The 25,495-nt window shown below is 34.3% G+C and overlaps 1 protein-coding gene and 1 pseudogene across 1 annotated transcript; one reads left to right on the top strand and one right to left on the bottom strand.

Annotated features, from left to right (window-relative positions):
* Positions 1–1,132: 1,132 nt before the first annotated feature.
* Positions 1,133–6,952, bottom strand: LOC149261067 (uncharacterized). The gene is made up of 3 exons (XM_089367544.1): positions 6,548–6,952; positions 1,688–2,098; positions 1,133–1,596 (listed from the first exon to the last, which is right to left on the bottom strand). Exons 1-3 carry the CDS (start codon positions 6,950–6,952, stop codon positions 1,525–1,527), a joined length of 888 nt encoding a protein of 295 aa, XP_089223670.1. The 3' UTR covers positions 1,133–1,524.
* Positions 6,953–7,816: 864 nt separating this feature from the next.
* LOC149261066 (CBL-interacting protein kinase 18-like) lies at positions 7,817–23,919 on the top strand (annotated as a pseudogene).
* The last annotated feature ends 1,576 nt before the right edge of the window (positions 23,920–25,495 follow it).

Raw genomic sequence — 25,495 nt, 5'->3', positions numbered from 1 at the left:
GTTGGTCAGACATATTTCGGTGGCTAAGTTTGGTAAGGACCAGATAGCTAGGATACATTTAAAGTAAAGAAAGAAAGTTCTTGTGTTCAGGAACAACTCGGGGGAGATTTACAAGTGCAGTAATCTCAAGGTTGGGAGGCAAATTAGAGTACATGTCTAGTGATAGACCGATAGACCAAATCTGGGACAGCATAATCCAAATAAGTGAGAAATTTCTTATATTAAGTAAGCATAGAACTTATACAGGTCATATGAGTTTATGTGAATTTCTTAAGTACTTATATTATTATATGAATTCATTTTATAACAAATATTAGCAATGAACTGTTAATTAGGAAACATTACAAGTAAACTACTATGTATATCTACAAGAAGTAAGAATTAATCATTTACATTTAGTAAATTAGTGCAAATATGATTACAGAAACCAACAGGAATATTTTCTTTTATCCAAAAGTAGGAAAAGTAAAATACAGTATAACGATGGAAAGAGACAAACAAAGATTATAGCTTAAGTTGTACTATTCTTCCAAGGAATGAAAAATAAAAAACCAATAATGTTTCCCGCTATTCTTTTGGTAGTATAGAACTAAGTACACTTTACAATACTAGAGCTTACATCATAAACCAAATATTTTCAAAGACTAAGACTAATAGTGCCGCGTCGTTATCTTCTTGTGAGGGGTATAGCTAGGTACTAGTGTTAAAACATGACAGACAGTATATAATGTTGAAATTATAGCAGAAATGAAAGAATTAATAGACATATTATTTTCCTGAGAAAACGAGACAGACTCGAACCGGAAAATAAAATCAATAGTACAAGATTTGCATGTAAACGCTAGGAATCTTCAGAACCCAAAAGTGGAAATTACATTCTTAAGAACCCTATAACCCTGTATGCCAAGATTGGCGCTGAAGGAAACGAAACCCCAATCTAGGGTATCAGTTAAACAATCTCTAAACAATTGATAAGTAACATAATATAAACTAAGAACCAGAAGTAGAATCACGAAGAATAATGTCAAGAAATTCTAGAAAAGCTATACAAGCAAATAAGTTTCGAGTATACACGAAGGCTGAACGAGTAAACAGTCCAATTCATACTTAAGCCGACAATACCCTCGCGGGATAAACCTTAATGAAATATCAAAATCATTTATTCAAAACCAAAAGGAAGGCGTTACAGACTCTCTGGAATCACGAGTTCTTTCTGAGCAAAAACATTTAAAAACCTTGGAGATAATATGGGCTGGAACCCCAATCTGGCCATACAAAATATTCAAGATTATATAGTCCAGTGGGGCGAGACCACTCAAATAACCAAAAAATAGTAGAAATTGGGGCGAAACCTCAGACCCCTTAAGAGCTGTAGCAAATTACTACCCTACTCATCCAAAATAAGCATCAGACAACAGAAACCAATCTTGCAAAGTTTTACAGTGCTAATTAAAGTCCATCCCTGAGCTATCTATCCAAATTTAAGGCATAATAGAAGTTACTATACTCTGAAGGGAGTTTCTGTTAGCCGAGGATTGAGAGAGGTGTTGCCAGAGCTCTTCCTCTCCTGAACCTACAAAAACCCTCCATCCAAAACTGAATGGATAAACCCATTAGAGCATATTCATATATTAAAGGACTACAAGGAAAAAATATCATAAACAATGAAAGAAAAGCTATATCTCACCGAGGGGAACACTAGTTGAAACCCTCTCTGCAAAAATGACGGAGTCAGTTGCCAACGAAGTTGATGAAGAAACCCTAAGCGAACTGGAAGATTACCATTTTGGTGAGAAATAAAAGAAAAGCATATGCAAGCCGCAAGCCACGACCAAAGCAAACAGAGAACTCGGTGAGAACCAGGAACTCTGAACGAAGCAGACAGATTCCGGAGATGCACAATGGCAAACAACGCCCAAACCACCCGGGGCATAGAACCATAAGAACCGTTCGATCCAAATCTCTGCCAAGAGCCGTCGATGAAGTAGCCAATCCCGAGGTCAAGGATGACGCGGGACAACTGGACGGACTCTAGAACGCCACCTAGACCGAAGCCAGCCAAGCTAATTAATAAGCATACAGTCGAAGCGACTACCAACTACCAAGCATATAAGCAGGCCTATGACCAGATCAAAACAAATTCGACATTAAAGAGTATGTACAGCCATTGTACAAGTGGAGTTAATACAGATTGGTAATTGGGCCGGTTGGCGTAAAATGAATCATTCCAAATATACAACTATGCTGTGACTTTAATATTCGGAAATAAATATATGTATGAGTTTTGTCGACTGTCTATTATTACAGACATATGGTAAATTAAATATGTTGTGGTTATTTTTTTATTTTTTTTGTGTGACATGGATCTTTCGCATTAAACCTCTTTTGTATTCCTTGCGTGCACGTACTTTTGGATAATGAACATGAGTTGGACATCATGGGGATGATTTAAGTTGTGATCTTCCCTCCTTGAGACCAGTTTCTTGGCTATGGGCTTAAACTTCGTAGAATTGAATATATATATGTTGACTGGCTTCCGCTGCATGCTGAATTGCACAAACATGCTATTAACTATTATTGAGTCTTCTCAACTCTGTCTGGACTGACTATCTTGAATGTTAGTAAGGAATTTATGCTTGATGGTGCTAATACTCAGGTCGTGGGATTTATGTTTAGAACTTGACGTTTACTTTAAAGTCGTTGGAATTTGGACAAGGAGTTGTGATCTGCAGCAACAAAGACCGTATGTTAATATAACTAGAATGTTACATCTTTTTAACTCGTCAATGTTAATACATTTTGGTGAATTAAGTAGCCACGTAAACTGTATGCTATTGCTAATGGAACAATAAGAACTGGGCATCTTCATCTTGATATGCTTTGGAAGTTGTGGTAGACATTTTAAGAACTCGTCTCAATTTATGTGTTGAATTATTTGGTTTTCCTTATTTACTGTGTAAGGTCATGTTGTGTGATGTGTAGGGTAATTTTGTTGAAAACATTTGAAATTTATAAATAATTTTTTATAAATAATTTTATATATATATATATAATATTTTAAAATTTTCAAAAATATTAAATTTAATCTAAATAATTTTTAAAATTATTAAAAAAATTATAAAAATTTATGATATAAAATAAATTATATATAATAAAAGATATTATTAAATTAATATAAACTAATTTATATAAAATATATTATTAATTTAGTTATAATTAGTGTAACTATATCAAGTAAATAAATAGTGAAATTTATTTTAGATTACTAAAATTTAAATAAAAAAGTTATAACTTTATAACTAGATTATAACTTTATTTAAAATTATGATTAATTACAAAAAGAATGAATATGAAATTAAACATATATACATTTGAAAAAACATGCAAGGAGATTCATCCCTGTTTTACCATAAATATTTTTAACTTATAAATAATATTTATTATAATACCATGTGTCAATACCATGACTTATTAATACCACATGCCCAAAAAACCATAACTCATGTTCATATAACATTCTTTTAATTAATCAATTTAATTAAAAGGACAAAAAAGGCATAACTATTTTTGTGATAAATCTCAACCTTGATTTGTAACTATTATTGAGAATATTCTAGAATATTCAATGGAGGTTAAATCACCATCCTCTTAATAATTATTGATAAGTAAATTAAAATTTTAAAAGTTCTATTCCAAAATAAACACACCTATCCATTTAACTATATGATTTTTTTATTATTATTAAAATTAAACAACATAATTCATGGTGATATTACAATTTTATGTTATTTAAATTGTGTCTTAATATTACATCTATGATATTTAATTGGTATAGACTCATCAACCTAAAACTATAGTTTTCTAAATAAAATTTTAAGCAAAATCATCCAAATAATCTATAAAAGAGCCTAATATCATAATTACCTTTATGATCAAAAACCTTCTTACACATTTTTTCAAAAAAGATATTTTTTTGTTTTGATTCCTTCATATTTAATATTATCTATTATCACAAATGTAATTATGCATAACAAAGTTATGTTTTTTTATTAAATTATTTAGTTAATTTTGCTCAAAATTTTATTAGAAATTGAAAAAATTATAATTTTCACTGGTTGAATTTACATTTCTAAATATTAAAATACAACTTAAATATAATTTTGTAATAATATTATAAAGCATGTTATTTAATTAAAAATAAAATAAACAATTACCTAATTGTAAATGAATGTCTTTCAGAATAATCACAGTGAAATCTTAATGATGTGATTATTTGGAAAGACATTCATCTGGATCACAAAAGTCTCAGATCTAAAATCACTTAATTAAACTACATATATTAATCTTCATATATATATATATATATATATATATAATTTCAAATAAATATAATATTATTCATATAATTAAAAATAATTTTTAAACAACTTAAATCTTACCATATATATATTTTAAATTTAGTTTTATATATGAGTATAAAAGACATCCATTCAAGTTGTGAAACTTTGATATATGTTTAACATTTTTTTTTCATTTCATTTTTATTGTATATAAAATTTAAAAAAATAAATAATATGTTTGTAATGTTTTTCTTCGTTTAGTATAAAATTTCATTTAGTATAATTTTTTTCCATTTCATTTTTATTGTATATGAAATTTAAAAAAATAAATAATATGTTTTAAATGCTTTTCTTCGTTAAATATAAAATTTCAAAAAATTTCATTTTTATTGTATATGAAATTTAAAAAAATAAATAATATGTTTTAAATGCTTTTCTTCGTTAAATATAAAATTTCAAAAAATTATTGGTGAAGTATTCATGTTTTTTACAATTTATTTTATGGAGTATTATATTTTAAAAGTAAAATTTTATTATATAATTTTTTTAAATATTTATATATTTTTCTTTGTATAATTATATTAAGTTTTTAAAGAGTTATATTAATTTTAATTTAAATGGATTAGATTAAAAAAATTGTATATTTTAGAATATCCATAATTAAAATGAAAATGAATCTAAGTGAGTAATAATATCTAAAATTCTTTCCATTTTAATTTATAATCTTAAAAAAAAATTAACAAAATAATATTTTTAAAAAAGGATAATCCCCATGGAAGAAACTTTATATTACAACATGATACAATTATATTACAACGTGATACAATATCCGTACATATGTTGCATCAACCGACAGCAACCCAGCAAATTCCTTACAATCGTTGCGTACAGCAACCCGACATGTCTACGCAACCCGACATGTCGATACGTGTGTTTCGAATGCAGGTGGGGAAGGCAATATTGCACCGTCTCAACAATTAAATCCATATATTTTTAACAATAATGTTCTTAAAAAGAAATCAATTAATCCATCAACAATTACATTCACACAAATGCCATTTCCTCACTCTCAATTAGTTAAAAGATAGAGACAAAAGACTTGAAAAGTTGAGATAAAAACGCATAATTTCCTTTGAGTAAAATAAAGTATTATCTAAAAATATAAAATTGTACTAAAAACACATAACTTCCTTAGAGTAAAATTAAATATTATCTAAAAACATAAAAATCAAACCTACTAAAACACTTAAATATAACCTTTAACCCATTGTGTATCAAACCTAATAAAACATTTAAATATAACTTTTAACCCATTGTGTATCACGTGTTTTCCTTACAGATAAATAACCTAGCATAGGAAACATACAAATCAAAACACAAAATATACATATAAAATTGTGATTGTGAAAACAGAAGTGTTCGCTATTGCCCATAAATATATCGATAAAGGATGATATAATGATTTTTTTTTATAGTAGCTTTAAAATCAAACATGCACACGAAAATAAATTATTAAGCTTGAATACTTGTAGTTTAAAACACACAACATTCATTTAAGTATTTGGAGTCACATGTGCCATCAACCGATCATGCACCGGAAATGTGAATCTCGAAACAATTAATTAAAATACTGAATATTTGAATAGTCCAACAAAATCGCAGTATGAGATTTTTTGGAAGTTTTTGCGGTGGGTTTTTCCAGTCAAAATTCGGCAGCAATTTATTGGAATCACAAGTTTGATAGCTAGTTTTTGCACAATCAAAGCGTCCAAGGGGTTTTTCAAGGCGCTGAATCCAAATATGCAGTTAAAAAACCATTTTAACTACAACAAATCAAGATTTAACCTCAATTTCTTCTACCAGATTCATCGAAATCTCCAAAAAATCACATAGACAACTCCAACAAAATCTCCAATATAATGCAGATGGAACGCAAACACACGGGGCACTTAGTTTTTCTTTGTCTTTGCACTTATGGTTGTTGACGCGTGGGCCAAACACCACGTAAAACGCATAAAGGACCATGGTCCGCCATGATTCTGGCAACATCATTGTGCTAACGCAGAAAGGACCATGGTCTGCCATGATTCTGGCAATATCATTCTGCTACTTTTGCTGTAGACAATGTATCCACATTTTAAAACTGAGGTTGAGACCCTCAAGATGAGTTTCACAGATCGGTTTTTAGGTAATTCGGAATACAGTACCTGCAACTGATCGGCGAGGCCTCTTTTGAACACCTGAGAAATGAAGAGTTTCCCATACCTTCTGATATGATTCGTCACAGGCTTCACACAGAGAATCACACACAGAATCAGGTTATCTTCCTGCGGAGTGATCGTGTTCTCTACGCGGTAAAAGAACTTCCATGACGACACAACCGACTGGTTCGGAAGATTCTTGACATTGCTCTCGAATTTGGTGTACGGAAGATCCGTATCGATGCAGTCGTCTATCAAATGAGCGGAGCTCCACACCGGCGACTCGACGGCGGGCACAGTGTCCTTGGACGACTTCCATATGCAGATGACCCATACGTGTAGCAGCTCCGCCATATTTTTGGTGAACACAGCGTGGTCCTGGGGAATGAGGAAATCGTGGAGTTGCACCATGAGCCACTCGTCCAATTTGGGTGGATCGTCTTACTCCCTCCTCCCATTTCTTACCAGTATAATATAATGCTCCCCTATCCACAATATTGAAGGAAGCAGAGAGATGCGTGTGAGGGCAGATGGGAGGAGTACGAGGAAGAGCGGGTGGGTATGCAATATTTCAAATCAAATTGATGGATTGTGCCACGTCCACTCAATGCTTAAGGAGGCCTATAACGAGGCAGAGGAATTGGCCAGACAGTCAAAAGTGGTTGGAATCTCAGTAAAAAAATTTCAAAAACTCTTGTACAGAGTGTTTGAATCGTGTTTTTATGGTGGAAATGGATTCAACACCATAAAAAACGTCTAGGACATCTAAAATTTTGAAGTTTAACAACAATAACTTGGATTTACAAAAATCCTTGCCGGATTTTCTCTAAATATAACCAGAATTTCCATAACTCTCCAGGCAACTCCTCCACCTCGTTAGACTACGCGATACTTTAATTGCGTCGTCTTGTCTTTTCGGCGAACCCTGCTTGTTGTCAGACCTCAGGTACTATTGACTTACCAATTCAGGGATGGAATTTGACGGGTAAAATGCCAGTCGCAGGGAATTTATACCCGTTTTGTCTGACGTGTTTGGGATGGTTCAAAAAGTATTTTTGACAGTATAGCTTTTTCTAAAAAAAAAATTATTAATACCTAGGGCAGGGACGCCATTACGTGTGCGCCCTCCCCTCCACCTGGCCTACGAGCACGTGAACACCACATGACGTTGTACGACACGCGTCTAGCGTGGACTGCCACATGTTGTGCAGCGTGTCAGGCCATAAAACATCGTTTGTCGACCTTTCGCCCGCTCGTTTCCGCCTATTTGCCGCGATGTGTGGTTTGCCTGTGGGTTTTCTGTTCGGGTCCGGTGTTTGTTCGAAGCCCTCCGCCGACGATGGCGCGGGACGGCTCCATTACCTGCGCGCTTCGTCCGCCATGGTTGAGCTGATGTCCGCCATTGTTTGCTTGCACGAATCCATGGTTGGAACATGGTTTCTGTTGTTCTTGTGGTTTTCCGCCTGCAATTGTTGTTCAGTCTGGACCGCCGGTGGTTTAGGGTTTCCTGGGTGGTTGTTTAATTCGCGCTATTTGTTGTTTGGGGAGGAGCCAGTACCAATTTCAGCCAGTTCGAGGTCGAAGGTGGCATTTACAGGTAATTGCAGGTTTTGGTGGTTTTTGTGTGGTTTTTTTGGTTTTTTTTTTTTCTCCATTTGCTAATTTCCCACTTGTTGTAGGTGTGGCAGGTGTGGCGAGTGCTGGAGAAGGTCTGCCGAAGGTGTGGCGAGCTCTGGACTTGGACATGGCTTCTATCCGGTAGGATTTTAATCCTACCAGCCATTTCTGATGTGTTTTTCAACACCTCACCTTGTGTTTTTCAACACCTCACCTTGTTTATTGGAATTTTTGTTAAATTTGCAGACAGGTTTTGGGTTTTGTGGAATTTTTGTTAAATTTGCAGACAGGTTTTGGGTTTTGTAGGTTAGGGGTTTTGTTTTGAGGGTACCAGCCATTTCTGATGTGTTTTTCAACACCTCACCTTGTGTTTTTCAACACCTCACCTTGTTTATTGGAATTTTTGTTAAATTTGCAGACAGGTTTTGGGTTTTGTTTTGAGGGTTTAGGGTTTTGCAGGTTAGGGTTTTAGGGTTTTGTTTGCAAGGATAAAGTGCACTAGTTTATTAACCATTTCCTTACTGTTCTTTTTGGGTTGAACATTGTGAGATAAGGGCAATTGGTTGCCTTCTTAAAAGTTCTTATTTGTTGCGTAGAAACCAATGAAACAGGGTTTGACACAGTGAAACCAAGTTCTTATTGCACGTGTTTAGAGACATTATTTTACCTTATTCTGTTATCTGAGAAAGGAAATGTAGAGTGCACCACTGTGTTGGTTAGTGAGTTTTGCTTTTGAGCTATTGCTGTGTATTAACTTCTTTCTGTATTCAATAGAAGATGGATGTGTTTGAGAGTTAAGATATTTTACAGAAGTATGTGCTTGTAGGTAAGCTTACTTAGATCTAGGTTATTCTTTCAAAGTTGAAAAACTGCTTACAGTGGTCTGAAAATTAATATCCTTGAGCTGGTTTATTGAATCTTCCCTTTTGTTAAAGATAGAAGATGTTAATTGTTTCCAAATAATTCTATTTTTACCTACAGTGCTGAGTACATTGCCAACTCTAACACTCTGACTAAGTTCACAAACACTGCAGACAAAAATATTTACTTGTTTTTTCCATTTCTTCATGTATTGTGACTGTTCGTATTGATTGATAGCCATCTCACAACAATGGACTGAGCATAATGAAGAAATTTATTGTTGGAAAGTGCACTGGTTTCTTAACCATTTCCTTACTGTTCTTTTTGGGTTGAACATTGTGAGATAAGGGCAATTGGTTGCCTTCTTAAAAGTTCTTATTTGTTGCGTAGACAATATTCTTATCTGGATGGCATAGCAATGTTGCAGATTCATATAGCAATGATATGCTTTAAATGTGCGTCTTGGGTTTTGTGCAACAATCCTTGCATAGAGATGGCACATTACTAATCTGCGGTGTAAGGGAGGTGCAATTATGTAGGAGTGTAGAGGGTGCATACTTGTGTTAACATGCATATGCGAATCTTAGTATCTTTCATGTGTTTCCACTTTTAGTTTATTCCATTCTGCAGGTTGTTCAGATTTAGCAATTCCGGTTTGTCTTTTGTTACTGTTCAGTTTGGCTTTAAGTTTAGTTCAGTTTTGAGGGTGCATGCATGGTCTGTTTTTCAAATAGTGTACATCCTTAGGCTGTCCAAGGTGCTTTTATGGGAGTCGTCTATTTCTGGATGAGAGCTTAGTTCTATAGGAGGCACCAGCAGATTTGCTTGATGTGTAGTTATCCATGGAGCTAGGGTGTACTAGGTGTTCTGAGTAGGTTTAGGGTTTGACACAATGAAACCAAGTTCTTATTGCACGTGTTTAGAGACATTATTTTACCTTATTCTGTTATCTGAGAAAGGAAATGTAGGGTGCGCCACTGTGTTGGTTAGTGAGTTTTGGTTTTGAGCTATTGCTGTGTATTAACTTCTTTCTGTATTCAATAGAAGATGGATGTGTTTGAGAGTTAAGATATTTTACAGAAGTATGTGCTTGTAGGTAAGCTTACTTAGATCTAGGTTATTCTTTCAAAGTTGAAAAACTGCTTATAGTGGCCTGCTTTCTATGATCCTTGTTGACTGCAATGAATAATTAGATCTGAAGCATATTGCTACTGTGACTTAATAAATACCATAAGATAATAATAATAAGCCTAAGACCATTGCACATTGACCATAAGAGGCTAATAAAGTCATATTTTTTTTCTGTTGGTGACTTTCCAAGTGTTTTTCTAAGGTCTGGTATATGTTTTTTGATATCTGAAATATGCTTTTCGAGATCTGGTGTACTTGTTTCAGTAAGAAGAAATCAATTTGCTAAGGTTTAATATCCATAAGAAATCACTTATCAGTCTTGGGAGCATCATTTTGAAGCTAATGGTGAAGTATTAAGTGATTTATTTTGTGAAATATTGTTCATCTTTGCAGTGGAAAAAGAAGCCCCAAGACATAATATGAATTGACATAACAATTTCAAAAGGGGAATAAGTATCTAAGTTATCATTGTAGCATCTTTTGTGGACTGATATCATCTCTCTTAAATATTTCAGAGGTTGGTGTATTTTTTGAGCCATTGGTTTCAGGTCTAACTATTATGTTTGCATCCATTGGGTGACAGACTTCATTGGTTTCTCTTTTTGTCTTTCTTATTTGAGCATTGCATGTTTTCATCTCATCTCATTGCAAAACATTACATTGACATTCTAATTTGTATTTTTCATATAACACAACATGTTCTAGCTACTCTTCGGGAATATTAACTCTTGCATAATATATCCTTCCTATACTTATCATCGTTCCTTACAAAATTGTTGCATTATTAAAGTAGAGAAGCAATTTTATAGAAGTTAGATCTAAAATTAACATAAAGGTGACTTTTGTGCATGGCTTTTAGTTTCTAAATTAGCTACTTTCAGTTGAGGGTTGCTAACATTTACTTTTCCTTCCACACCATCGTCTTGGAGATAGGCTTGTGGATGTGAATGAACTTAGTAAGCATGTCAATTAATGATTTTGAGATTGTGTGGATGTGGATGATTGCTTCAGCTTTCCTCATCATTTGAAAAAATTGATAGATCCCAAGCAGTTCAATAGGTATTTGTCCTCTTTAATCTGTCTTTTGTCGGGGCAGAGGTCAAATTATAGTAAGGGACCTAGCAGGATATGAGATATGGAACCTAACTGGATGGTTTCTTCTTGTTGATGATTACTTCCTCATCATCTAAAAGAACTGCTAGATCCGAAGCATTTCAGGCATCGTCACCCCTAGCTTCCTTTTCAATTTCCCTTGATGTTGTTGCAAAGGACCATGCCACTATACAGGTGTATGAAGGATCACATCGACATATCCTTCCTCTCATTATCTTAGCTATAGATGTTGTAGGTAAGCTTACTTAGATCTAGGTTATTCTTTCAAAGTTGAAAAACTGCTTACAGTGGCCTGCTTTCTATGATCCTTGTTGACTGCAATGAATAATTAGATCTGAAGCATATTGCTACTGTGACTTAATAAATACCATAGGACAATAATAATAAGCCTAAGACCATTGCACATTGACCATAAGAGGCTAATAAAGTCATATGTTTTTTTGTTGGTGACTTTCCAAATGTTTTTCTAAGGTCTGGTATATGTTTTCTGATATCTGAAATATGCTTTTCGAGATCTGGTGTACTTGTTTCAGTAGGAAGAAATCAATTTGCTAAGGTTTAATATCCATAAGAAATCACTTATCAGTCTTGGGAGCATCATTTTGAAGCTAATGGTGAAGTATTAAGTGATTTATTTTGTGAAATATTGTTCATCTTTGCAGTGGAAAAAGAAGCCCCAAGACATAATATGAATTGACATAACAATTTCAGAAGGGGAATAAGTATCTAAGTTATCATTGTAGCATCTTTTGTGGATTGATATCATCTCTCTTAAATATTTCAGAGGTTGGTGTATTTTTTGAGCCATTGGTTTCAGGTCTAACTATTATGTTTGCATCCATTGGGTGGCAGACTTCATTGGTTTCTCTTTTTGTCTTTCTAGGTACTAGCATTTCTTCCACTGTAATACATAGTCTTTCAATGTTAATAATCAATTTTTTTGTAAACATTTGTGCTTAGCTCGCAAATAAAACTGCTTTACAACCAACCAAGCTGATGTTGGCTTTTCAATGTAGTGAATGCATAGAACCATAATGTTGTTAGCGTTTCAAAGCAATAAAACAACCTAGGTTGTAAGCCAGAATGTTTCTGTGACAAGAAAAAGACACAACCCATCCAAAATCCACATCATAATGTGGTTACAACCAAAAACATATGACACCCCTATTCTTTAGGACCCTGAGAATCTTGTAAGATTTCTACATTATAATAGACTATAGATGTTCCTTCTAAAATGGATTTTGGCTACAATGTATCACACATTATGAAATAAAACAACCTAGGTTGTAAGCCAAAATGTTTCTGTGACAAGAAAAAGATACAATCCATCCAAAATCCACATCATAATGTGGTTACAACCAAAAACATATGACACCCCTATTCTTTATGGCCCTGAGAATCTTGAGTGCCAAAACTCCCCGAGTTACCTTCTTGAGCCAGGTAGGTTGGCCTACCTGTCAAGGGTTGATTAGGAAATGGTTGATTGCTGCCATATGATTGACTCCCATTTGCAGCTTCCAACCATGGAGGTATTGAGTACCCATACCTCACATTTGTAATACTGACCCCTGCATTAAGTGGAGGTGTAATGAGCATACATAGAATTGACACCAACTCTGGTAGGAATAAGGCAAGTGGGTAAACCCTCAGTTTGATAGTGAGGCACTTGAATGTTTATGAGATCTTGGAATAATGGTGTATTATCTGCAATGGAGTCCAATGAGTTTGAAATAATCCTGGTTTCATCAGCTATTCTTGTATCATTGTCAACCATATTGATCATCCCTTGTTCCTTTTCAAGCATTTGTTGTGCCTTTCGTTTTTCCTTTTCCTGTCTTGCCATTTGCTTTTGTTGGTCCTTAACTTGCCTTGCTTTATCTCTTTCAATCCTTTCATCTGCTCGACGTTGTGCTGCAACAATCCTTGCTGCCTTCTTCTCCTTGACTAGATCCTTCTTTTTCTGTTTTAATTCTTGCATTTCAAATTTCTTTTTTTCAGACTCAACTAACAGGTTTATATAGTCCTCTGAGGTGAGTAACTGTGAGCTTCAGCCCAGACAAAGACTACCCAGTGCACCTTGCTTTTTTTTCATTGATACTCTCTCTACTGGTAGCTTTAGGAACCGTCCAAGTGTCTTCTCCACCCCTCCCACCTGCATGTCATTGCTTGGTACTTCCCTTTCAGTATCTGTTGGAACTGATTGAACTATATCATTATCTTCATTTGATGCCTCATTATGTCCTTCATCTTCTTCCATTGATCTATTGTCCACAAAAAAATGAACAATTTCACTGTTCAATTCTGCTGGTTGTGAGGGCATGTTCATGCTTTCTTCATTGGTTGCTGAGACACTATGTGCATTCATATTGATCATTGCTTCTGCTAGCCATGAAGTTGGGGTTACTTGGCTTGGCAATGTCAATTGGTCATTGTCAACTTCATGTTCAACAATATCATTAACAATATCAGCAACATGAATTTCATGTTCTTGAGTTGGTGGAACGATCTCCATGTTACTGCGAATTTGTTCATTGTTATATTGTGTTTCACATACAGTTTCATCATCTTCAGCATATAAGTGTCCTTGAGACAGGGAAATCATATTACCAGCTGCAACAACATCATCTTGGTCATCTACTTCTTGCACTTCAACACCTGTTTGGGCATTCCCTTCTTCCTAACCATCCACATGAAACGCTTGGCTACAACCAGTATCATGCATAAGAGCATCATAGTTCAGTGGCCAGATTCCTGTCCTCCTAAAGCCAGCCTTGATATTTGATGGTGTCAAAGCCCTTTTAAAAGCTTTACTTGCAAGCTCTGCTAGCTCAAACCTTTTCACCTCAACCCCTGGATTCTTTGCCATCCATGCAGCGCGCTCCGACCTGAAATAGTTCTTGAAAGGGCCAAACACACTAACATCAAGGGGTTGCAGTCTGTGAGTGGTATGAGCTGGAAATGTCAACAGGTCGATGCCTAAATTGTTTGCTTCCTCAATTGTTTGTACAGCCATGTGGCTCCCATGGCCATCTAATATCAAAAGGTGTCTGTTATTAGGCGAGACGCCACCTGGTACCGATGCAGCAAAGTGAAAAAGCCAACTTAGAAACAGTTCTTTAGTCATCCATGCATGGGGATGTGCAGCCATGCATGCACCTGGTTCACAGTTCTGTATATAGTTTTTCAGTTGATTTTTACCTTTGAATAGATAAAATCCTGGGATTGAAGTACCAATTGCATTGACACAACATAAAATAGTTATCCACTCCTTGCTCTTGGGCAAAATCTTTGGCACATTTCGGCTTCCTCTCTTGGCAATTACTCGCATGCCACAATTCCTCCCTACCTGTAAACCTGTTTCATCACAGTTCCATATATGGTCTGCTCCATAAGAATGTTTATCGTAAACACTATAAAGTGTGTCATAGAACTTTTGCACAGCTGCAGGGCGCAAATTTAATGCTCTGTCTCTGTCAAGGCCCTCAGCAGTACGCAATACAAGTTCTGGATGCCTTTTTTTAAACCCAAACCACCATGATTTACCAGGAAACCCATCTTTGAATGGGTTTGGCCTCCCTTGACAGATTTGAGCAACTGTTGATTTGAGTTGTATCAACTCTAGCCCATGTCCCAGTTGGGCCATCTCTTTACACCACTCAACCACCTCGGCCTCCTCCTCCTCAGTCATAACTGTAAGAGGCCCTCTACGTTTTGTATGAGTCAGTCCATTTATCCAATAATGTATTGATGAGGGAGGAATACCATGTTTTTTTGCAGATGCCTGAACTAAGTATCCATGAAACTCTATGTCGTCAATTGCAACTAACATTTGTTCTTTTGTCCATCCTCTTATAGCACTGATCTTTTTAGTTGAGCTTGCCCCTTGGACTGTTGTTGATGGTGGTTTTGTGGCTGATGGTGTGTTAACATCAGCTGCTGTCACATGGTCATCCTCAACAATGTTCCCTGGTGCATTGTTGGCATTGACATCAGCTGGCCTGTCATCATCAGACGATGTGCATCGCAGCTGCGCACCCCTTGTCACTCTCCTGCCACTTCTCCTTGTACGAGCATAGTAACTTCCTTTTGCCATAGATGCAACAACCTGTAAAATTATTGCATGCATTTAGACATTAGAATATTTGTAAATTATGCTTTATTACTTCTGCAAAAATACTTTTCCTTTATTACAGGAAATTATCAACATGTATGTTACAGGAAATCGAATTGCATTACTTATGTTACAGGAAATCGAATTGCATTACTTCGTAGTCTCTCATTGCAAATTACTTCGTAGTCTCTCAATTGCCTGCCTATTCATCAATTTAGCAACTTTAATATGGATTCAAGTAGGATTCTATGATAGTTGTTTCAAATATCATTTTCCATTTTTTTTGCTGTTTGGCATTGCCAAAAATGTCTCAGTACTGCAACTTCTCCATTGCAGTCCATGGCCACCATTCCAGGCATAAATTCTATGTTGGGAACAACTTGCAGTTGTGATCAGCCTTGTGGTCTCTCAATTGCCTGCTTGTTCATCAGTTTAGCAACTTTTATATGGATTGAAGTAGGATTCTATGATAGTTGTTTCAAATATCATTTTCCATTTTTTTTGCTTTTTGGCATTGCCAAAAATGTCTCAGTACTGCAACTTCTCCATTTTCGTCCATGGCCACCATTCCAGGCATAAATTCTATGTTGGGAACAACTTGCAGTTGTGATCAGCCTTGTGGTCTCTCAATTGCCTGCCTGTTCATCAATTTAGCAACTTTTATATGACCAATCACACAACTATGAAATTCTACATCCAATTTCAAAAGATTCTCTTTCTCAAGCTGTTGAAGTTTGGATATGGGAGCACCAGAAGTGATAAATCATATTAATATTGCACATCAATATGAATTCACATTTTCTAGCCTTCGATTTAATGCAAATCCTCTTTCCGCAGGGAACTTATCGAGCATTTCAATATTCTGGAGTTACTCTGAATATTTAGTATTTTTTTCGTTCACACTGGATTTTTCCATGTATTCATCTGTTTTCATAATGAGAGTAAATGTTTAACTTTCATAGGGCAGTGTCAAAATTTTGCAAATGTCATTCCAAGTAAATCCATAGTTCATCAATTTAGCAACTTTTATATGGATTCAAGTAGGATTCTATGATAGTTGTTTCAAAATCCATAGTTCATCAATTTAGCAACTTTTATATGGATTCAAGTAGGATTCTATGATAGTTGTTTCAAATATCATTTTCCATTTTTTTTGCTGTTTGGCATTGCCAAAAATGTCTCAGTACTGCAACTTCTCGTGGATTTTCAAAATTTTGCTTCGTTTTCCTGAAATAAGCAGTCAAAATTCACCTCCTAGGGCCACCTGCAAAAATTAGTTTTCACATTGATGGATTTACATTTTAATATTTTCTCTAGGTTTTGGATAGCACTCACAACCTCAAATGTCTAATATTCCTTATCTCACCAAGATGGGAGAATATTCCCACAAAAAATGAAGGATGTGAGAATGGAATACCATATCAAGGTGTCCATGAAATACATGAATAACCAGGACCCATGATCACACCACAAAAATTTTGTTACTTTGATTAAGTAAAACATGCCACTTGCATGGAATATTTTTAATCTTCAATTTTGCTTTCATTGGAGAGACCATAGGTTTGATTTGGAAATAGTAGTTGAAGAGGAAATTTGCAAGCAACAATCTCAAGGAAGAATAAAAAGAAGCAATGCCAAAATCTCAGAAGTGACGAAAACCAGGGTAACTGTCAAGTAGTTTATCAATGTTTTGTTTTCCTCCTTTGACCATCTCAAAGCATGATTCCTTTGAGCCCATATCTCACTATAAAACACAACAAAGATAATGGTCCATGCCAATACCACAATGATTTTTGATACCATACTCATTCAAATTAGTGAAGTCTCTCTTGACACTAAACTGTATTGTATTCTAGCATCAAGCAATGACTACCAAAAACATAGGCTTACCTATGTAATGAAGGCACTAAAGAGCCCTGTTGATGTGTCTCTAGTTTATGATAAATTATATTCAAGATTGTTTGCTCTTGTTCTCATCATTGTTGCCACATGGTTATTAAATAAAATTTTGAATTTGTTTTTGCTACAATAGCATGGAACTCTTTTGAACTGTGTCCCTATTATCTTCAAGAAAACCAAGAAAAACCTCCCTTGGAATATTTAGTATGGCCAGACAGATCATGTAAGAACTCTAATAAATGAAAACAATGAAAATAGAACTGTAAGAACAATGACTTTCAATGGCTGTTTGTGAAACCATCCAGGTATCCTTCTAGCAGTTATGGCCAGACAGATCATGTAAGAAACCTGATAGATGAAAACAATGAAAACAGAACTATAAGAAGAATGAGTTGTAATTCATATAACTAACTTGGATATATTGGCAACTGTTTTGTGATGTTGTCTTCAAGTTCGCTGAATGGTTTGAAAGCATAAGATGCAACTTCAACAGTGGGTGGACTTCTTTTATAGTTTTGGGCACTTGAATTTAATTGGTGGACATGGATGCACATGGATTGCAATGGCTTCATTTTGAATGTGCGGTCTGGATTTAATTTGATGTGATCTAATGGTTGGGAATTGGTTATTTTTTGATCCATGTGCTTTGATCTGTTTTAATGAGAAATAGAGTGAGTTGGGTGTCATTTATTGCAGTTATTGGGTCTAGGTGTCATTTATTGCACAAAGTGGGTTTAAATGTTATTGGGTTGGGTGTCATTTATTGAACATAGGGTGTTTAGTTGTTGAACAACACAGCAGTTATGGCTGACATACATTCCCTTTTGTTATGTGCAAGTAGGCATATTTATTTGGGATGCAAAGCTGCAGTTCTGATGAGTGGGGGTTGAAGTGACTGCTGCTTTCTACTTCTGGAATAGACCATTTTGGAAGCCTTTATGGTTTTAGCTGTTTTCTAGTTGGGTCAATATGGTTTGCAGTCTTAACTAGTAAAATACTATTTATGGACAGTTGTGGGCCCAGTCAATGTATGGGGAAATTTTGGACATAAATTAATACCTATTTATACTTAATGTTATTTATTTTTGTTTAAATATTGGTTTCAAAAGTCTCAATTTATGGTAGTTTGGTGGGACCAGTACTATATCAATTACTGGTCCCTGCACAACATTATGAATCTCTCCCCTATTCAGCAAAGGGGAAATATATATATAGAAATAATAGGGAGTAGACTAAGTTGCTTGGAGCTTGTTATCCTATAAATAGGCACTTTTCCGGCCTCCTGCAGACCATCCTGTCTCCATAAACATTCGTCTCTCACCTTTCAAGGATTTCCGTTTGGTGTTTGTGTTTGTGATGGTTCTGTTGTAAGTGATAATAAGTATGTGTGGATAATTTTACATCCACTCCATGTTTCAAATTTAGCACATGATAATGAAATTTTGAAATCCTGGGAAATGCGTCCAGGAAAACTCAAAGGAAATTCTCCCTTGCATTTGTCTTTGTTTATGCATATTAATTTGTCAGCCAAATCGCAGAACCGACTTTTGGTGGACGGCTGGTTGCAGATTTTCTCTTAGAAAATTTCTGAGGGTATAAACTCAGAGTTGAATCAAATAAATGATTTGTTGCCCAAAAAATGGCAGTTTATTTAATGGAACATTTGCAAATTTAAAGGGATTATGTTGGTCTGTTTTGTGGATATCGCCAGAAGTAACCACCCTCTAGAATCATGTTCTGTTTTACGAAAAATGAATCCCAAAAGACAATGCACTGCCACTGATAACACCAATGACAGGTTTGAAGAAATCTTTCCTTTGCTGCAGCGAATGGAGATGGAGCCTTCTAAAGAGCACCGGAGACGCAGGGCTAATTTGAAAAGGTCACTGCAAAATGCATCGAGGTGAGGAAGGGCCATTTAATTACAATAAGTTTTATTGCTTAAAAAAAAAGTTGTCATGCTCAAATGGCCCATAGCAGTCCACCTCAACTATTTATTGAAAAAAAAAAGTTTAATGACCATGTAAATGCACGTGATGTCATATTTTATGTTTTATTTTTTATTTTTTTTCAAATTTGGTATCTTAGCTTTAAGATGGATGATTCATTTGAACGTTGGTATTTAAAAGTAGTAATAAACTAATTGATTGTGTGGAGACCTATCTAAAGCAATATTTTCATGCTTGTGCTGCTGGGCAAGAATTTCGATCATAATTTCAATTTTGAATACATTCGAACTAAAATATTAATCATGAGAATTAGTGTTTTTTAAATTAGTATGATAAGGTTTATTTGTTTTGATGTGAAATTATGCATTAAAAATTTTATATTATATTGATGCTGATGATGGTTAACGTCCAATGAGACCAAATTTTGGTTTATCGGACCTAAAGAAACGAATTATTTAGTTTGATTTAAGATTTTATTTCTATGTTCAAAAAGCTTGGAGATAAGCCTCCCAAGCTCACTACAATTTTGACATCGTAAAAAGCTAGGAAGGTCAGTGTTGCAACAAAGATTATGAAATTGAGATTTAATGTGGTTGTAAGTGGGACATTCTAAGAGAAAATGATTTTCATCCTCGATGTTCATATTCTTAGAGAGATGGCAGATCCTTTCCATCCGTGGTGTTTTAGGAACTGCCCAACGACCCGTTTCACTATGGAGCTCATGAGAGTTCGTTCTAATCTTAGCTATATTAATTTTCTTCTTTGAGCTAGTTAAAACAGAGAGATACTTTTGATCTTCTAGGGTGGGGTTGATGACCTCCTTATAATATCTTAATTTTCTTTTAGCTGTTAAATCTTTTTCACACCACATTTTTTCTTTGAACTTAGAAGAAACAATATTTTTAATGTTATTAATGTTTTGCAATGCAACATTGTCTTCGATCTCCCAATGGTGTAACCAGGCCTCATGTCTTTATACCAACCTCATTTGAGCCTTAGGTGGTTTTGGTTGGAATTTAAAGTTAGCTTAGGAAGTCTATGGTCTCCTATGGTTAAAAAATAATTATGATTTTAATGGAATTTGTTATAAGAAAATTTGAAAAGTGCACTTTAATTTATATGTGTGATGGTTTTTTCGCTAAGTCTTACAATTTCAAGCAAGATTGTGATTTTTCTTTATTTAACATATATTTTTTTAATGTACAAATAGATTCAATACCCTAAAAATTAAATTAAAATTAACCAAAAATCTTACCATGAAGACTATGTTTTTTAATATTATATTTGAGTAATGATTTTTTAATTTAATAAATTTTTTTGATGTAAACGCTATTGTTTTGGGTTAGCTTAATTTTAAACATGAAATGACATTTCTAAAAGTTATTTCATTTGTAGAATTGGAGCATTGAATTTATTTATGCATTAAAAATGTATTTTAAACAACAAAAAATCGCATTCTTGCTTGAAAGGATATGGTCATTTAGACTATCCCTATTTTTTTATTAAAATATATATTTTGAAAAAATGAGGATTTTCTTCTTTTCTAAAATATTCATAAGCAACAAGCTTTGCATTGAGAAGTGATCTCCAATACACTTGATCAAGCTAAAATAAAAATTAAATTAAATTAAACATATAAAATAAAATAAAAACATAACTTTCAATCAAAATAAAATTAGAAAAATAAATAAATTAAATAAAAAACAAAAATAAAAAGATTAGTAATTATCTTTGTAATTATAATTATACTTACTAGTTAAGCCAACCTAGATCCATCTTAACTCTCCTCTACCAAAAATCGAGAGGATCAAATCTGAGAATTCTCTTCCCAAAATAATCCAAAGGAAGATATTTCAATTATAAAAAAACAATAATTATCTATTATTTTATTATATTTGTTTTAATGCAAATTCAATTTATAATTTTTTAAGTTTAAGCAAAATATATCTATCTTAAACACATCTAAATTGAGCTAAGAGGGATCGAATTTCTTTAGGTGCATACTTCTTTTAGAGTGCAAAAACCAATGTGTAATTTTTCTTTGTTTAAATTGTATTTTTGAATGCTTTAGAGATTACATGTTCATTGAGCCATTTCATAAACATAGATTAAAATGGTTTTTTTGTAACACACATTAAAATGGTTTTTTTTTGTTATTAATATATTTTTAAGTATCCATCAATATTAATTCATATTACAATATTTTATTCATAACCCAAATTGGATATTTTATTATATAAAACATTAAAATATTTTTTTTTTTAACATGTTTTTTCTATATAGATACTGAAAAAATAAAGTTATATTTTTAGTTCAAATTAATCTTAAAAGAATAAAGGTGTATAGTATTGAAGGCCACACTACACCACATATTTTTTCGTCCATTTGTATCATCTTGTGCCTAGGTGGTCCACATATTACCAAACTTTTGAAAAATGCCTTAAAAGATGGGACACATTTAGATTGGAGCATTTTGGTACTATGACATAGAATCTCTCCCTTCATGCTTCTCAAGATGCATTTAAGAGGAGATTCTTTTGCATAGATATCCAATCACCCTCTTTCTTCTCCCTTTATGCTTCTCAAGCTGGATTTAAGAGGAGATTATTTTGCACAAATATTCAATGACCCTCTTTCTTCGGCTTTAATGCATAACTTCTTGGAAATTTGAGAAATTTTGTTGTTTTTATTATCATTGGAGCAATGAAATTTAGAAACTTGTAAGTTGTGACATTTGTGTAACTAGATTTTGGAGTAAACCATCATTTGTAATAGTATGAATATGTATCAATTAATAATTTGCATGGAATTTAGTCTTATTGGGAAACTAATTATTACGGTGGTATAATATAAATTGTTGTTTTTAAAAGATAGTTTAAAGATATGCAATGGATAACCATCAAGTACTTTACCTAGGACTCGTCATATAGTTTCAATGAGAAAAATAAACATGTTTCAAATGTTCAACACTTTTTTTGAAACCTCCACAATTGTATTTGTCAAAGTATTATAATTTAAATATATTTAATTTTTAGTTGATATGTCTACAAGTTAGATTAAAGGGTATAGTCTCTAAATAATACACCTAAGTGAAAATTATTTTTCAATTTTCAATGAAATTATTTTGTGTAAAAAATAAACTAGTTAGATACATTATGGGAGCCCTTTTAGAGTGAGTTTGTTATAATTTTATCCAATGTTACTTTAAAACGCAATGGTTTTCTTGTTCACCAATAAACGCACATATTTTACTACATCTGGAAATAAATAGAAGGAAAGATTCGATTAGAGCATGCGTCTACCACATTTAATACTTATAAATGTTTATTGTCTAAGAATCTAATAAGAAAGGAAGAAATAATAACATAATCCTATAACATGATGTTAAGATATCTACAATGTCCATTTATTATAAGTTTAGCCTTTTAATTTTTAAAAGGTTCAAATACTATGCATTCAATCTTTGTTCATGTTAGAGTATATTCATGATCCAAAGCAATGCTAAAATATATAAGATAAAATGTACTTTATATTTAGAAACAATAGTATATATTAGATTATGTTAATCATAACATGAACCATATTAATTACGTCGTAAGGCGTTCCCTTTGAAATCAACTCCCCTTCTTGCCCACCTGTCATCCTTATGCACCCTAAGATTATATGTTAGACGATTGAGAAAGGTTGAACCGTTCGATCACGAGAAAATAGTTACGAATTTGTTGCAGGTATTCAATTCGCATAGGTAAAGACCCATCTGCGAAATCTGGCAGCCAGCTCTTCAATCCGGTTGTTGAAAAGGGGAAACTGAAGGAAGAGGAAGCAAGAAACTATTTTCAGTAGCTGATTAGCACGGTCGATTTCTACCACAGTTGGGGTGTGTATCACCAGGATTTGAAGCCGGAGAACCTGTTATTAGATGAAAATGGTGATATGAAGGTCACTGACTTCGGCCTCAGTGCGCTGCTGGAGAAGTTCAGACAAGACGACCTTCTCCACACGGCGTGCGGCATGTTGTCATACGTTTCGTTGGAGGTGATTACCAAGAAGGGATATAACGGAGCCAAGGCCGACATCTGGTCGTGCGGGGTCATACTGTTCGTTCTCATGGCAGGCTACCTGCCGTTCCAAGATGTGAATCTGATAGTGATGTATAAGAAGATCTACAAGGGGGATTTCAAATGCCTGCCCTGGTTTTCCTCTGAAGTCTGGCGTCTGGTTATCCGGCTGCTAGACCCTAACCCTCTGACGAGGATCACTGTTCTGCAACTCATGGAGGTTTCTTGGTTCCGTTGGGGCTTCAAGCGCCCACAGGCCGACAATGATGTCAATGTCAGACAATTAGAAGATGTTGGCTCGACCTTCCCCGCCCCCAAGCTGACTTTCCTGAACGCCTTCGACATAATTTCCCTCTCGTCGGGGTTCAATCTCTCGGGCCTGTTCAAGGATGATGTGGTGAAGCAGGAGGAGTCGAGGTTCACTTCGACTCAGCCGGCGTCGAGCATAATGTCGAAGCTGGAGGAGATTTCAAGTCTTTCCAGTTCAGTTTCAAGAAGTCGAAGGATGGTAAGGTGAAGTTGCAGGGATCGGAGCAGGGGCGGAAGGGGCATTTGTCTATTGATGCCGAGATTTTTGAAGTCACGCCCTCGCTCTTCATGGTGGAGCTTCGGAAGACCGAAAGGGATTCGCTGGAATAGAGTAAGTTCTACAGTGGAAAAATCCTGAATGAGGCAATTTTGGCATTCGATTTTTCTTTTTCTAAGTATATATCAAAGCATTATATGGTATTTGCATTCACAATTTTTATTTGATCGTGTGCGATTAGATGTGTACTACAAAAAAAATAATTTACCCATTGTCAATTTGGTCAACTGATTCAAACATTTCGATTTTTGGCACTTCCGCAGATTCAAATTCTTCAGGCTTCTTGGCACTCAACAATTCTTCAAGCTAAAACTCTTCTATAGAATGTGTGAATTACAACAGAATGTAGATCATTCATTATTAATTAGATAACTTTCGTCCAACTACATTTTATCAAAGTGGATTGAAGTTCATCTCAGCATAGAACAACTAGTTCTATTCAATAGAAATCTTAAATTTCCAAATTTGGCTTTTTATTTCTACACACTAACCTAAATTAAATCCCCTTCACCTTATCTTTCTGAAGACTATGTACCTCAAACTTTTAACATATGTAATTATGAAGGTGTCTTCTGCAAATAGTATGTGGCATCACTCATGTTAGTCAGCACAATCCACTGCAAAGGCATACTCTTATTCCTTTATAAATTATTCAATAACATTATTAGTTAAATTTGTTATGTTATTGTTTTGAAACATAAAAATCTGAGTTCATTGTTATCCACTGTAAAGGCATAATCTTATTCCTTTATAACTTATTGAATAACATTCTTGGTTAAATTTGTTATGTTATTGTTTTGAAACATAGAAATCTGTGTTCATTGTTTTAGTTTGTGCGGGGAATTGGAATTGTTCTTGGTGAAAATGGCCCGATGTATTAGAATAAATTGAAGAAACATATATTTTTTAAATAGAATGGAAATAAATTGAAAAGCAATCAGAATTTATGTTTGACACCAAAACAAAATTTTCATAAACATAAAACTTATTCCCTTCAATTTTTTAACTGAATTTGATATGTATTTGTTTGGTCAAAGATATCGTATCGCCCAAAAATCTCACAAGGACCAACGACTTACTGGAAAAAAGGAGAATGATCCAGATCCCAAAATCTAAATTTCAAGAAAATTTCAGGTCAAACAGAGTAAGGTACTTTCATAATGCTTCTCAAGCTGGAATACGATAAGTTCCATAGTGGCAAAATCGTGAATGAGACAATTTTGGCATTCCGTTTTTCTTTTTCCCCAAGTAATATATCAAAGCATTATATGGTATTTGCATTCACATTTTTTATTTGATCGTGTGATCTTAGGCGTGTACTACAAAAAAAAAACAATTTATCCATTGTTAATTTGGTCAACTGATTCAAACATTTTGATTTCTGGCACTTTTGCAGATTCAAATTCTTCAGGCTTCTTGGCACTCAACAATTCTTCAAGCTAAAACTCTTCTATAGAATGTGTGAATTACAGCAGAATGTAGATCAAGACAACTTTCGTCCAACTACATTTTATCAAAGTGGATCGAGGTTCCTCTCAGCAGGGAACGACTAGTTCTATTCAATAGAAATCTTAAATTTCCAAATGTGGCTTTTTATTTCTACACACTAACCTGGATTAAATCCCCTTC

The sequence above is a fragment of the Pinus tabuliformis genome, chromosome 6 (genome assembly GCF_031772625.1).
Source record: "Pinus tabuliformis cultivar Carrire ecotype Pingquan chromosome 6, CPIR1, whole genome shotgun sequence".
NCBI classification, from domain to species: domain Eukaryota; kingdom Viridiplantae; phylum Streptophyta; class Pinopsida; order Pinales; family Pinaceae; genus Pinus; species Pinus tabuliformis.
Note: the sequence above shows the minus strand (reverse complement) of the source record. Positions and strands in the feature narration are given on the sequence as shown.